The sequence below is a fragment of the Encephalitozoon hellem genome, chromosome X, assembly GCF_000277815.2.
Source record: "Encephalitozoon hellem ATCC 50504 chromosome X, complete sequence".
In the NCBI taxonomy this organism is placed as follows: Eukaryota; Fungi; Microsporidia; family Unikaryonidae; genus Encephalitozoon; species Encephalitozoon hellem.
Window position 1 is genome coordinate 146,118 of NC_018479.1, and position 14,881 is coordinate 160,998.

Below are 14,881 nucleotides of genomic sequence, written 5' to 3' on the forward strand. Positions count from 1 at the left end.
TTACTTTTGGAAGCAGCACGTTGTTTAGTGCTTGGCATGGACGCAGATGAAGAAAGAGCTTTGAGAGAGTCGTCAAGAAACATGAAGACGACCGTTCAGATCATACAGGAGAAAATAGATCAGCAGGGACTGATATACGAGTCCATCGAAGCAGAAGCTGCAAGAAACGACAGGATTTTGCTCATGAACATTCGTGCGTTTGAAGAGGCAATCAAAAGAATGAACAACGATCCAAGAAATAAGATAATATTTATGCTACTTTTAGTGATTATAGGATGCAGTGCATATTTATTCCTATAGCTACCACCCAGGGCCCGAAGAATAAATTAGTTGATTCTACAGGCTATGTTCTTCAGCATCTCAACATCAAGGAGGTTGTCCCTGCCACCATACTGCTCGTAAAAGTCTGTCAGTACGTCGATGATGAACTTCTTGTCTGCATCTGATGCTTCTGAATACTCTTTCAAGAAGGTCTTATTGATTCTAGACATGTCTGCCCTCAACTTCCTCTTACTTCTTCTGTTGCCTTGCTTAAGGTAGCTCGTTGTGTTTCTGAATCCTTCAGGGTTCACCTTTAGTGAGAGGAGAAGGAAGTACCTTGCCATATTGAAGTATTCCTGGTCCACGGGGGAAATCGGGAAGCAGACAAAGAACGTGGATATCACATCAAAGACTAGGTGGTAGGAGGTTACAATCCTTAGATTTCCCATCCCGCAGGCCACTATCCCAAGGCACAGCTTGTATCTTTCAACATCTCCGTACCTCATGGAGAGCTGCACCTCTTGCTTGCATGTGCTAGACGTGAAGAAGAAGTCCATTTTCTCGGACAGAGACTTTCCTGTCTCTGTTGCCTTGATCTGCCTCCTCAGGATTCTGATGACATCGAGATTACAAGACGAGTTTGATATCAGCGAAAGTGCCACAAGAGATGTGTCAAAAAGTATCTTGGTCTCATCATTACTCTTCATGGCTCTTTCTGCAAGAAGACATACATCTACAATGGCCTTAAAGAGACTTCCGTTGAAGTCTGGGGAGATGCCCTTGTAGAGCATATAAACAGATATGTACAGCATCCTTCCAGACAATCTGTAAAGTTCATGGAGGCTTGCATTCGCAGCTTTCGTCCTCACTTCCCTGACAATCGAGTCTAGGTGCTCGTTCATTTCTAGCCCAAGAGAAAACAGCTCAGAGTACAAGACCTCTTCAGGCCTGTTTGCATCAGACCTCCTGAGCCTATTTCGAAACCTCATCTGCTTGCTGCCAAACAGAATAATTCCATTCGCAAGAAGTTCACAGAAAGAGTCTTTCAGCTCTATGAACCTGAAGATGTCGAGACTGGTCTTCACATACAGCATCGATATGGAAAGGGATGCCATGACTCTGTATGTGTAGTCGTACCATATCTTGTTTCCTCTGTTGTATTGCTCATTCTTGAAAACGCCCTCCCTATTTGCTTCTTCTTGCAGGGCATTCTTGATAAGTACATTCCCGCTTCCTGCATACAACATTCCAAGCCCAACAATGCATCCAACGTGAATGTATAGGGGCTGTGGAGACTTAAGATAGTGTAAGTACATCTTTCCCAATATATCATCTCTTTTTCCAATGTGGCTGATCCCAGTCCCTGCCAGGACAGCCATGGATATCACGGGATGCTTCGGCATAACAAGCCTTGCAACACCCTGGGGATGAATCTCTCCCAGCCGGCCTTGAAGCCCAAATGCAAATACCCTCCCGGCCACCTCAAACTCATTTCCCACTCCCGTGGATGTAAATTCAAGAATCCTTGACTCTATAAAGTCATGCGTTGCCTCATCATGAGAACTCAGTCCACAGCCCCTATACACAGAATAGTTGAATGAGGGCCAATCCGTCCAGCCGCTCTCCTTGATCTCAATCTCACCCAGCTCTCCATTCTTGTAGATCGGAAACCTTAGCTGCTCAGAGCCATATCTATTTTTGATTGCACCCAGACCGCAGAATAGATAGGCCTTTCCTATGTTTGATATCATTCGAAGGATGTATCCTTTTTCTCTCTTGTTCTCCAAATCATATTCATCAATCTCAAAGATTATCGGCTTCTCGTCAAACAAAGAAAGCACTTCCTCCACTCGGGGATCTCCAAAGTGTTTCTCGGCAATTTTACACAGCTTCCTGACAGATCTTACAGGCCTCGTGCTCCTAAGTACTTCTCCTTTCTTCATCTCCATGTAAATCACTCTGTACCCAAGACTCATCACATCAGAGTACCTCAGATTTACAATTGCATCCAGATTGCATCTTATGATCCTTCTGTACTTCATTTTCAGCACATCCTTGCTGCCTGCAAATGAGGCATGTGTATAGCTAATCAGCTCCTTACACATAGATACAGTCTTCAGCCCCTCAATTTGCGGAATGCCCATGTCCAAAAACTCCCACACACTTCTGCACTTTGCAAGCCACTCTTCCAGGACCTTATCAACCTCGGCCACAACATCCTCTGTGTGCTCCAGCAGATCAAACCTCTTCTTCTTGCTTTGGAAAAAAGCGCTCATAAATACTCTTTGCATGGCCTTTGGATAGCACGAAAGCACATTCCTTTCTAACTCATTTATTCCCCTCCAAAAGGGCTTGTAGTAGTCCTGCTTCCATCTTCTTGAAAGCCTCGATTTAGGCCACAGATCCCTTCTGATTGGAGAGCATACAACTTCGTTTCCGAGAAACAACGTGTCGTTGATCCTCAAAAACTCGAGCCACTTGTCCTTCGAGATTCTCATCCTATACTTTATAGGACACCCAGCTTCCGTTTCGAACCTCACACTCGTCTCAGACAATAGCTTACTTCTCTTCACACCCCCTCTGCTGCTTCCAGGTCTGATAAACAACGCTGTATTCCCGTGCACACCCACCATCAAGCTGTCATAGTCTACAATGTCCATGCCTATCCCCCTTTCGTGCCTTCCATTCCCTTCGTAATCCTCAACAAGGCACCTCATTCCCCTCCCTACCTTATGCGCAATTAGCATTCGGGCCCTGTTGATCTCATCGGCCGCATCAGAGCAGGAAGACCACCCCATCACATCTTGGATATCAATCTTCTCAATTGCAACGTTCTTCAGGAGATATCCCCCCGCACCCTCCAGGATCATCTCTCCCGATATAACCTCCTTTAAGGAAAACCCGTGATCAAAGAATACAAACACCTCGGGCTCAAGCGGGTGTGAAACAAACATCACATGACTGTTCTCCCTGTTCTGGTAGTAAACCCCCTCCCTCTTTACAAAAGCCGCCTTTATTGGCCGTTTCAGAGTCATGTCCTCTTCCCCGTAGAAATGGATCCCCGTCCGGGTACAAACAACAGCCCATCTCCCAAACCTCCCCGCATTGATAATCTCATCCTCAAACATTAGTCTTTTTCCTCCAAGCACTGCTTCCTTGTCCTTCCATCTGATTACCATCAAAGGGCACATCCACTAAAGTTTTATAGATCCCTGCCATTGTTTGATGCTTACAGCTCCTCCTGCTCGACAGACATCCCACACTCACATCTAGATACGTCTCCATCCACTTTGAATACATGGACATGTCTCTCGTCACTCCGGATATCCATCCTGGTCCTTCTTCTAAGTGCCTTCACTCTTTTCCTTAGTCTCCTTATCTTTCGATCGTCAGTCTCCTTTTTCCTTCTTCTCTTCATTTCCTCAATCTTCTCAAGCGATCCCCACTTGCGGACTGCAAACTCCTCAATCTCCTCTTGCAGATATAAGTGCATGTTCGACCATGTTCCCTTGTGGGGATTTGGCCTCTCAAGAAACCGGAACTCCTTGAGCTCGTCGCCTGTCAGAAGATAGTCAGATAGACAGGATGTCTTCGTAACAAACTTGAGGACATCATAACGGCATGGCCTGCAGACAGAAATCCCAAATGTCTTCTTGATCTCGTCATCAAGCGGGATTTGCGAGCAGTACTTGCATCTCTTGTCCAGAGAGACAGGAAGAAGTATGGGCTCATCCTCCTTTGCTTCTTTCTCACTGCTCTCTTTCTCAGGGAAAAACCCTCCATCCCGTAAAGCATCCTCCATATGTCTGCAGAGGGCACATGCTTTTCGTTTAAACTCTCCCGATGTGTAGCCAAAACTCCCCTAGTGGGTTACGAAGAATAATTCGCTCTCCCGTAGCCCCCGGATGCTATTTGATTTGTTTGGGTTCTTTGGAGAGAAGCCTTCATGGTCTTTGAGCCCAATTAAGTTTGAGGCTGGGAACCAGAACAACTTTGGGGGGAAGGTGATAGTCCCGCAGTCGGTGCTGGTTGATCTTGTGTCATTCCAGATACAGCCGCCATTTACATTTGAAATCTCTCATTCCGATGGGGTTTACAAAACACACTGCGGGGTTCTAGAGTTTACCGGGGAGGAGGGCCAGATCGTTGTCCCCTCGTGGATGTATCAGCAGCTCTCCATGGAGGATGCAGACAGGATTGTGCTCAGATACATGACGTTTCCTCTCGGGAGGTTTGTGAAACTGATACCACATTCTGTAGACTTCCTTGAAATCGAGAATCCAAAGCTGGAATTGGAGTCATGCCTGAGGAACTATCAGGTTTTGTCTGAGGGAGATGAAATACTGTGTCAATTTGACGAGGTTGGATCAATAAGATTCACTGTTGCACACATAGAGCCCCTAAGCAATGCAGTATACATCGTGGACACAGATCTGGCTGTTGACTTTCTGGAGCCAATTGGATTCAAGGACAAGATGGAGAGAGAGAGGACGGTCGCAAAGTACGTTGAGGTGATTGATTCACCCCACGATATAAAGCCAATTAAGATGAAGAAGCTTGGACTGTACATGTACAGGCCGGCGAATTAAACTAGCAGATCGATAGTCGTTTATTGCCCGAGGATGAGAGGTCAGGTCAGGGTGGCAGTGGAGCCTACTGCAGCCTCATATGCAGAGTATAGAGCATCTACCTCGTGCTCGTTTCCAACGTTGTCTACAATTTGTTCAAACGAAAAAATACCTTCTGACATAAGCATGAAGTTCTCCACAAAGCACTTCTCATTGTCTGGAGGACACAGAAAGATCTTGAGATACTTCTCGACAACATCCATGAGAGGTACGACACTTACCTTTGTTCTTAAGTGCCTCTTTACCTCTGAGACTTCAAACAAAAGAGCTTCCGAAATTTGAGGAGAGATTCTGGTGGAGTATATTCTTGAGAATGCATGGGAAATCACCCCTTCTAGCAGTGTGATTTGAACATCCTCATGTATTCCCTTTGTTCTTTCGCTCATTATGTTCTCGTCCAGGAATCCTATGATTTCTTTGGAAAGCCCCTCGGGCGTTGCAAAGTCCAGCCCTGAAAAATAGCTTGAAAGAAAGTCGTCTATAAATGCATTCTGTAGTCTTTCGATTCTCCTGATCTGTGCATGGATTCTTGGGATGTCCTCCTCGACTCCAGACTTCTCCATGATTCGGTCCAGAAGGTCTAGGGCTGTTTCTCTTATGAAAAGAAGTGTGTTTAGTACAATGATGGACCCATAGAGGTCCCTCGAAAGGCTTACCTTCCTCATCAGAAGACTCAAATACTCATCGCAGTGATTTACAAACTGCCTATATACAGATTTGTCATCGAGATACTCAATTTTCTTGAGCACTTTTTCTACTCCACGGAAAAAGTCCAAAAACCTCGAGACAATGCACACTCTAACATCTTCCTGCTTGAGATCAGGCTCCACTAAAAGGCCGAGGGACTTTCTCAAATATATCTCTATGTTTGGAATAAATAGTGATGATATCATTGTTCTATGCGGGCACATGTTTTCTTGCAAGCCTGACACCGGCTGTGCCCTATCTGCATGGGGCACACGGGAAGTACATGCACTGCACCCATACTTCTCAAACAGCCTCCCCAGTCTCTTCTCATACCTGACAGTTGCATTGAAAGCATCTATGAAGTCCTCTTCGTCAACTTCGTTATGAAAAAAGTAATCGCATACCCTCTGCTTTGTCATAAAGTAGTATTTGACCAGCACCTCCTGTGGCAAATTCCAGTCGTCAGGAACGTGGGAATACCTAAGGTCTATTCTGGCTACATTCTCCTCTATCCACGGCAAACAGCCTTTCAGTGAAGACAGCTTCTGAAAGTTGCAGTTTAGAAACTCCTGGTAGCCTACAGAGCACAGCGATCCCAGATACGAGCACACCAGAGACCTCATCTTTCTCTCGAAGTCCTCGCCTTGCAATAGAATGATGTTTACGAGTGGCCTTGGGATTCCCCTCTGCTCATGGATGCACTTCCTTACTTCCTCCTCTACAGAGGACTGGAGCCCCTCCAAGTCGTCTGTGCACAGCTTGTCTCGAAGAACTAGCTTCTCCATCTCCTGCTGGATTCTTTTGTAGATCTCCTCGTAGTTCCTCGAGTTGTAAAGCGTCCTTAGCTCTATAGCGTGCATTCATCTCTGTGTTCCTCAACGTTTTAGGCCAAGAGTGAAACATCTGTTTCAGATAGGACATGGGGCTCAGGGAGAGGCAGTACCCGCTCTGAGCTGCTTGGGAAGAGGCGAGAGCATTGGTGGGCAAAAGTCGAATGTTTTTCTTGTCCTGCAAAAATAGGCCTGGAGATGGAGAATTTGTTAGAGGACGATTCGGAGAATTTACTGAGGATGAGCCCCGACGAGTATTGGGTGGGAGACTTCATGCATAGGAAGGAAAACCATGCCATCGTCCGTGTCCCGGATGAGTTTCTGGAGGACAGGTTTAACATTATTGGGCTGGACAGATACATAAAGAACCTCGAAGAGGTTTATAGCTCTATACTCGATAAAGGTCCGAGAAGAGGCTTCAAAGAAGAGTCCTCGCTGTACTACCTGATCCACCAGAGATACATCTTCACAAAACCTGGTCTCGAGGCTATCTTGGACAAGGTGATGGGCAAGGAGTATGGGATGTGCCCGAAGATAGGATGCAGGTCTGTTGGGATGATTCCTGTTGGACTGAGCGATGGGCCGGGGAAGTCATCCACAAAGATTTACTGCCACAACTGTGCGAATGTATATGAGCCCAGAGGCAGCCTCCGGCTGTTGGACGGATGTGCATGGGGAAGGTCGTTCCCTCACTTCCTGATCCTCGCACACTCATACCACTTTCCCTCTAGGGTGTGTGAGGAGTATGTTCCGAGGATCTACGGGTTCCGGATATGCTCCCATGACGATAACGATTCTTTTTCCGAGGACAACTGAATAAATGCCTAATATGGAAGACAGGCTAGAATTTTGATTAATTTTCAAAAGACACGCAGGCCGTAATGAGAGACGAGCTTCTGGAAGAGCAATATGGCTTTGTATCTTACTACGAAAGCAGAAGAAGGGAGGGATGGGTGTTGAACTACACGGTGGTTACGCTCAGGGATGGAAGGATGAGAACAAAGCTCTATCTGATTGACGAAGAGGGAAGAGAGTTTCTTGTGAAGATTCCTTATTTCCCATCGCTTTTGGTGAAGGCTTCTGACTACGATATTGTTGAGGAGTATCTCAGGAAGAAATATGCTGGGGAGATCCAGGATATGGAAAGGACGCAGAGGATTGATTTCAAAGAGAAGAACCACCTGAACAAGGAGCCCGGGACGTTTTTGAAGATAAGATTCAGAACCGAGCCCGGGTTTGTTGAGGCCCTAAAAGAGATCAAGAGGATAGCAGCAAGGAACAGAGTGCAAAAGAGTAATGAGTATGACTGCTTTGGAGAGGACAGGGCATTCAATGCAGAAGGCCTCATAGAGTCTGTCCACGAACACGACATACCTGCAGAGGTAAGCACTGCCAATGACCTGAGGATCAGATGCGGGAAGTGGTATGGGTTCTACTATACGGGAGAGACGTATGTTATAGAGAAGAGCGAGAAGATTGTGTTTCCTGATCTTAGGATACTTGCCTTTGACATAGAAACATCGAAGAAGCCGTTGAAGTTTCCGAATCCTGAGTCTGACGAGGTGATGATGATATCTGCCAAGACGGAATGCGGTGGAGAGCTGATTGTGAACAGAAAGCTGGTTTCGAAAGACATTCGGAGGTTTGAGTACAATCCAAAAGAAGACATGCAGTGTGTTTTTGAAGTAGTGAACGAGGATGATGAGGAAGGGGTGTTGATCAGATTCATAGAGATGATTCAAAGGCATAGACCTCATCTGGTGACAACGTTCAACGGAGCGCTGTTTGACTTCCCATTTCTAGAGAAGAGGATGGCAAGATATGGAATAAGTCTTAGAGAGACTGCTGGGTTTGTTCAGAAGGACGAGTACTACATATCAGCGTTTATTGTGCACCTTGACTGCTACAAGTGGGTCAAGAGGGACTCCTATCTTCCTGCTGGAAGCCAAGGCCTCAAGGCAGTTACCAAAGCGAAGCTAGGATACTTTCCCGACGAGATTGATCCCGAGGACATGGTTGGGCTTGCGGTCTCTGACCCTGATAAGATGGCGTCGTATTCTGTTTCTGATTCTGTTGCCACGTATTTTCTCTACACAAAGTATGTTCAGCCTCACATTTTTTCTATGTGCTCTCTTATTCCTCTTCCTCCGGCATCGGCACTTTGCCAAGGGTCTGGGACGCTATGTGAGGCCTTACTTATTTCGGAGGCCAGCGAATATAAGGTGATAATTCCGGAGAAAAGAAGGGAAAGGAAGATACAGGAGCACAACGGACACATAGCCGAAAGCATCACATATGTTGGGGGGTATGTTGAGTGTCTGAAGTCTGGGATCTTCAGGTCTGACTTTGAGTACGACTTTGAGATGGACGAGGGATTTATTGACGAGATAGTTCTAAAGCTTGACGAAGTGATTTCGGAGTACAGTGGGGAAAAGGGTTTTGAGGACATGAAGTCTCAGATTCTCAAGAGTCTCCAAGAGAACAGAGGAAGGATCCGAAGGGAAGGGCTTATATACCACCTGGATGTGGGGGCTATGTATCCGAACATCATCCTTACTAACAAGCTGCAGCCTGTATCGATTGTCGACGAGGACACTTGCATAAGATGTGACTTTTCGGATGAACTGAACGGATGTAAGAAAAGAATGGAGTGGACTCTGAAGGTTGAGTATATTGCAGCAAACAGAGGAGAGACGGAAAGAATTAGGAGGCAAATAAAGAAGGAGAAGGGTTTTGTGGGAGACAAGGATGAAGAGCTGAGGCAAAGAGTCAAGAGGTACTCGAAGGGAATATACAGGAAGGCAAAGAGGAAGGAAAGTTGCACCCGAAGGTCGACTGTTTGCCAGAGGGAGGTTCCGTTTTATGTGGAGACGGTTAGGAAGTTTAGGGACCAGAGATATGTCTACAAGAGGCTGTATTTTGAGGCCCAGAAGGCCTTTGAGGCGGCAGAGACTGAGGAAGAAAAGAAGCATGCAATGAAGTCTGTCATTGTGTACTCCTCACTCCAGGTTGCACATAAGTGTGTCCTGAACTCCTTTTATGGATATGTGATGAGGAAGAGCTCACGATGGTATAGCATGGAGATGGCAGCCATAGTCTGCAATGTTGGGGGAAACATCATTAAGAAGGCAAGAGAGGTCGTAGAGAAGATAGGGATTTCCTTGGAGATGGATACGGACGGTATATGGTGCATAGTTCCCTCGTCGCTGGTGTCGTCCTATGTACTTCCCTCTGGAAGGAAGTTTTCGTTTCTGTCAAGCATTCTGAACCACTTTGTGTGCAAGAAGTTCACCAATTACCAGTATCAAGAAAGAGTTGGCGGCGAGTACATCACACGGGCGGAGAACTCGATATTTTTCGAGATCGACGGCCCGTACAATGCGATGCTTCTTCCTGCGTCGACCGAGGAAAACAAGCTGCTAAAAAAGAGGTATGTGATAATTGACGGGAACAACAGGATTGCAGAGCTCAAAGGGTTTGAAGTGAAGAGGCGGGGAGAGTTGGAGATTATTAAGAAATTTCAGGAGGAGCTATTTCTTCATTTTCTGGACGGGAGAAACCTAAAGGAGTGCTACGAGTCACTTGCTGGGGTGTGTAGATATTGGCTGGACATGCTGAAGAGCAAGGGAGAGTATCTTGATGACGATGTGATCCTTGAGTTGCTATCCGAAAGCAGAAGCATGTCCAAAGGGCTTGGTGATTATAGGGGAAGAAAGTCGAACCTTACTGTGACTGCCCTCAGGATGTCTGAGGTTTTGGGTGAGGGGATTCTTGAAGAAAAGCTAAAATGTGAATACATTATTGCAGCGTATCCTGAGAATTGGTCTGTTGCCGAGAGGGCGATACCGGTGGTGACTTTCCGGTCTGATCGGAAAGAGGAGTTCCTCAAAAGATGGCTGCAAAGGGACTACTCTGGGGACATCAGAGCCATTATTGACTGGGACTATTATAGACTGAGGCTGGAGTGTATTGTCCAGAGGATGGTTATATTGCCTGCTCTATTTCAGGGAATCAAAAATCCATTAAAAGAAGTAGAGGTACCCAAGTGGGCAAAGACCAAGTCTGAGCTCAAGGGGTTTAGCATAAAGAAGACCAATGACATTGAGGATGTCTTTTGCATACCAGAAGTGAAAGAGGGGGTGGTTGAGGATGCGAAGTGCAGGGATGATGAAGTTGACAAAGAAAACTGTGTGAACAACCGAGAGGAAACGAGGGAGTTGATTGAAGCTGCGGGGAACGCACCTAGAGGTGAGACAGGATGGATGGAAACTATAGAAAGGATTATGGATAGAGGAGATATTATTAAGGTGGCATGTGATGACGATGGATACATGAACATATGCTATGGTGGATGGGGTGATGCTGTGGACAGGATTCCTCTGGAGAGGAGGATCTACATTGAAGTCAATGACTGGAGATACTTTGAGGAGTCTGGGGAGATTGAGAAGACGGTGGTATGTCTTCCTGATGGTTCTGAAAGTGTAGAGGTGGGCATGATTAGGTTGAAGGAGCATGAATTCATACGTAACCGTTCGCTGTATAAGAAGTTTCTAAGCCATTTTTCTATCAGAAGGGTCTTTGAGGACAAGATCCCGATTTTGTATAGTAACATGAGGGAGTGTGGGGAACATGAAGTCAGGTTTACAGTTGTGTCTAGCTTTATATTCCAAGGAAGAAGTGTGTATGCAGCAGGGGAGGACGAGGTTCTTATATTTTCTGCCGAAGATGGGCTCTACGATCTCGGGAGGTATCTTCTTGAAAACCTTGGGAAATGGAAGGTTGTGGTTATCAGCTCTGCCGACCCATGCAAGACAGAACTTCGAAAGATCCTACGAAAGTATCATGTTCTTGAGATGCCTCTTAGAAGAGGCCTGCCCCTAGGTGAATACTCAGAGCTCTGTGATGAACAGAGGAAGATCCATCAGCTGATGGCAAAAGAAGTGGAGCTAATATGCAAGACTAGCAGATATACAAGGATACCTATTTTGAATGTAGATGAGCATTTAATGGATGTACTGCTTTACAGGGAGTTAAGGAAGAATAACGTTGTGTGTATGGGGCAGAAGTCTGTGACGAACCACTTCTCGTGTCTGAAGACAGAGAGATTCATGCCTGGGCTCTACAAGGGATACACTATTGAGATTGAGTGTACAGGGGCATCAGTTCTCTCGATTATTGAGTATAAGGCATTTCTGGGGGAGGATACACTATTTGGTGGGGTGTCAAGAAAGGATTTCGATGTCCTCCGGAACTTTCTGAAAAGAATAGTCCTGGACTCTGTGAGAGGAGAGGAGGGAACCAGACTTCTTCTAAGGAACATAGGTGCGTGGATAAGAAGGGACTCTGAGATTATCTGCCCGGATCTCCGGAACATCTGCTGCATGCTGCAGAAAAGATATATGATGAACCTTGCGAAGAGGCTGAGAGATGAAAGATACGATGTGATTTGCGTGGCAGGGGACATGATTTCAATCAACACGGGAAAGACAAGCGAAAAGTCTGCACTGGAATTCTTTCAGCACATATGCAAAAAGGGGCTGGAGCTCTGTGGGTATGAGATGATGAAGATGAAGCTTAGGAGGAAGTTTGAGAGGCTTGCATTTGTAAGTCCAAGCACCTACTTCTTTCTCTATGGGCAGGAGTACTTTTGTTTCAGTGAGAAAAATGTTCCCATAGCGTTTCTGAAGGCTTACTTCGACGATGGTCAGGTGGACTCTGAGTTTGTGTACAACCTTGTGACCAGGATTCCTCTAGAAAGCTCCAGGATGGTTATGAGGCTTCTTTCCTTCAGGCAAGATGCCCAAGCACTGGTATCCAATTGCTATAGGCTTTTGCACTTAAGCGAGTTTGAAGAGAAGGAAAGAGCAGAAGTGGATCTTGATATTGTATGTCCTTCGTGTGGGATGGAGAATGTGCTAAGGTCGCGATGCGTAAAGTGCTATAACCCATACCCAAAGAATGCTGTGCTGGATGTATGCATGGCCCGAGCCAAGCATCTCCTCTGGCTGGAGCTTGCTGGAGACTCATATTGTAGTAGATGTGAGAGAATCAACGAGACAAGGCTATCAGAATTCTGCCGATGCGGCGGTGCATTCAGAAGAGCGAGACATTGGGATGAGCTAGAAAGGATAAGGGCAATGGTCTCGAGTCCTGCCTTCGATGATTTCTGCAGGAGGATTTCAAAGCACTTCCTGAAGTGATGTTTCTACCCTAGATGTTAATAAATGAGTCGAGTACCCCATGCTTCCGGATGTGCACAGATATCAAAGTTCTTGAAAGAAATGACGGCGCACAGATAAACGCTCTTCTCTACGATCATTCCCTGGTGCATATAGTTCTCGACACAAAGACAGAGCCATCGTCAGTTAGAAAGCTCTCGATAAACCAGTTGGGAAACAGTCATAACACATCCGTCAAAGTCTTTGTTAATTCTAAGAAGGTGGACTTTGCATATGAACTTATACTTGGATATGTTCTAGGCTGTGTGGGTGTCAAAGAGTATGACTGCAAGGTTTATTTATTTGATGACATCGATGACCTGTGTGTGTTGAAAAATCTAGTGTTCGCAATAGATGAAAGGTTCAACATAGGCCTGAAGCTTCTTTTGGAAAACAATAGAATGGCGATTTCTCTGGGCAAGAGGACGATCTATGAAACAACTATAATAGTGTAGGTGTCAAGCAAATCTCATAATATCTCGTAGGTAGACTCCTTTTTCAATACTTTGATCTATCGACAATAAATTCATCGAAAGAATCGTACACTCTAACTGCATTATCATGAAGCCCAAGTATCTTATCGAAGCCTCGGAGAAGATCATGATCGTGAACAACCAAAAACACAGTCTTGTCATTCATTCTTTTGAGTATCATCTCCACAAGCTCCCTCTCCGAGTCTGCATCCAGATTAGACGTCGGCTCGTCCAGAACTATTATGTCCGAGTCCTTCACCATAGCTCTCATAAAGCTGATTCTTTGCTTCTGCCCTCCGCTTAGGAACTTCCCGTTTTCCCCAACAACAGTCTGATAGCCCTTTCCAAGCTTGCTAAACATCTCGTGTGTATTGAAGTGCATGCACTTCTTCAGAACATCCTCGTATTCAACGGAGTTGCAAGAATAAGCTATGTTTTCAAGAACAGTCCCGTTGAATAGATGGTGGTTCTGGGGAACAAACGAAATAAGGCTTCGGATGGATGACTTTCTAATTCTTCTTAGCTCAATGCCGTCAATGTGTATTTCTCCCCTGTATTCGAGGAATCTGAGGAGTGCATTGATGAGAGATGACTTCCCACAGCCGTTTTTCCCTATGATGCCTATCTTCTCCCCCTTTTTAATCTCACCGCTGAAGCCTTCCATTATAAGCTTGTTTCCTATGCAAATCGACACATCACAAAATCTTATTGAGTCATTGAATGACTCTATGGTAAGCCCAAGGCCGTCGTCCTCCTCGGCCATGTCTTCAATCTTCGAGTCGAATATGTCCGTTAGATTTTCGTTCATCGTGAAGATGCTGTCCTTCAGCTTCATTATCCCGTTGCGTAGCTCAGAAAAGAACTTTGAGTACTCGATGTATCTATTCCCCACTGTCATGCTCTTGAACATGTATCCGTTGATGATCATAAACACAAGAAATGCATTTGGAACGAAGAAAAGACTTTTCTGGAAAAACTCCACAAAGGCGTTGACCTGGTCGTACTTTCTGGAGTGTCTTCCAACATCCCAAATGGTCCCCAGATACTTGGATAGCTCCTTTTCTTCCTTGTTGTATGACTTGATTATGTCGTAGTTTTGCAGGATCCCATAAAGCCTATTTGAGGCTGTATTGTATGCAGAATTGTACTTCCTTCTGAAGTGGTTTCTGATGATCGTACCTCGCCATGATACAACCGCATACACCAGAATTTGGACAATGGTCAGTACCACAATGCCCACAGAGCAGCGGTAGAAGTACAGGAACCCCCACATGACATATGTCACGTTGAAGAAGATGTCTGCAAAAAATATCCTCATAAAGCTCACCATCGCATTGGATCTTCTCTCAACCAGTGAGTGTATTTGCCCCGATCCCAGATGGTGGAATCCATGGTAGTTGATCAAGAGATACTCTTTCAAGCAATGCTGAAAGGACTTTCCCATGAGAATTTGGATGACATAGGCTGAAATGAGCTTGTAGATAAGGCTTGCCACATAGTGGTTTATGGGAAGAAGCATGAACGAAATCAGAAGCCTGCTGGATTCCGTCCCATCGGTTGCCTTCCCAACAATATACTGCTCCACCTTTGTTATCAGCTTTTGAAATTCAAAGTGGAACTTGCTTGAAAGCATTATAAAGAATACGGTTGCTGAAATCCCCAGAAGGACCATCCTGTCCTTGACGAGGAAGTTCGTCACCAGCGACATCATGTAGGAATATCTTCCGTGTCCTCTGATTTTCATTTCGGGAGGGTCTTGAACTTCTTTTATATGTGTGGGCGGG

The 14,881-nt window shown here is 45.6% G+C and overlaps 9 protein-coding genes across 9 annotated transcripts; 5 read left to right on the forward strand and 4 right to left on the reverse strand.

Moving 5' to 3' along the window:
- Positions 1-36: 36 nt before the first annotated feature.
- EHEL_101175 (uncharacterized protein) lies at positions 37-300 on the forward strand (the record flags this gene model as incomplete). Its single annotated transcript, XM_059743548.1, has 1 exon — positions 37-300. One exon carries the CDS (start codon positions 37-39, stop codon positions 298-300), a length of 264 nt encoding a protein of 87 aa, XP_059599531.1.
- A 26-nt stretch (positions 301-326) lies between these two features.
- EHEL_101180 (uncharacterized protein) lies at positions 327-3,440 on the reverse strand (the record flags this gene model as incomplete). Its single annotated transcript, XM_003888142.1, has 1 exon — positions 327-3,440. One exon carries the CDS (start codon positions 3,438-3,440, stop codon positions 327-329), a length of 3,114 nt encoding a protein of 1,037 aa, XP_003888191.1.
- Positions 3,441-3,490: 50 nt separating this feature from the next.
- Positions 3,491-4,063, reverse strand: EHEL_101190 (Rad14-like DNA excision repair protein; the record flags this gene model as incomplete). The annotated part of the gene is made up of 1 exon (XM_003888143.1): positions 3,491-4,063. One exon carries the CDS (start codon positions 4,061-4,063, stop codon positions 3,491-3,493), a length of 573 nt encoding a protein of 190 aa, XP_003888192.1.
- Positions 4,064-4,166: 103 nt separating this feature from the next.
- Positions 4,167-4,850, forward strand: EHEL_101200 (ubiquitin fusion-degradation protein; the record flags this gene model as incomplete). Its single annotated transcript, XM_003888144.1, has 1 exon — positions 4,167-4,850. The coding sequence occupies one exon, from the start codon at positions 4,167-4,169 to the stop codon at positions 4,848-4,850; it is 684 nt and encodes a 227-aa protein (XP_003888193.1).
- A 41-nt stretch (positions 4,851-4,891) lies between these two features.
- On the reverse strand, positions 4,892-6,436 carry EHEL_101210 (uncharacterized protein; the record flags this gene model as incomplete). The annotated part of the gene is made up of 1 exon (XM_003888145.1): positions 4,892-6,436. One exon carries the CDS (start codon positions 6,434-6,436, stop codon positions 4,892-4,894), a length of 1,545 nt encoding a protein of 514 aa, XP_003888194.1.
- Positions 6,437-6,604: 168 nt separating this feature from the next.
- EHEL_101220 (casein kinase II subunit beta) lies at positions 6,605-7,222 on the forward strand (the record flags this gene model as incomplete). The annotated part of the gene is made up of 1 exon (XM_003888146.1): positions 6,605-7,222. One exon carries the CDS (start codon positions 6,605-6,607, stop codon positions 7,220-7,222), a length of 618 nt encoding a protein of 205 aa, XP_003888195.1.
- A 65-nt stretch (positions 7,223-7,287) lies between these two features.
- Positions 7,288-12,606, forward strand: EHEL_101230 (DNA polymerase epsilon; the record flags this gene model as incomplete). The annotated part of the gene is made up of 1 exon (XM_003888147.1): positions 7,288-12,606. One exon carries the CDS (start codon positions 7,288-7,290, stop codon positions 12,604-12,606), a length of 5,319 nt encoding a protein of 1,772 aa, XP_003888196.1.
- A 50-nt stretch (positions 12,607-12,656) lies between these two features.
- On the forward strand, positions 12,657-13,079 carry EHEL_101240 (uncharacterized protein; the record flags this gene model as incomplete). The annotated part of the gene is made up of 1 exon (XM_003888148.1): positions 12,657-13,079. One exon carries the CDS (start codon positions 12,657-12,659, stop codon positions 13,077-13,079), a length of 423 nt encoding a protein of 140 aa, XP_003888197.1.
- Positions 13,080-13,122: 43 nt separating this feature from the next.
- EHEL_101250 (mitochondrial ABC transporter) lies at positions 13,123-14,841 on the reverse strand (the record flags this gene model as incomplete). Its single annotated transcript, XM_003888149.1, has 1 exon — positions 13,123-14,841. The coding sequence occupies one exon, from the start codon at positions 14,839-14,841 to the stop codon at positions 13,123-13,125; it is 1,719 nt and encodes a 572-aa protein (XP_003888198.1).
- Positions 14,842-14,881: the final 40 nt, after the last annotated feature.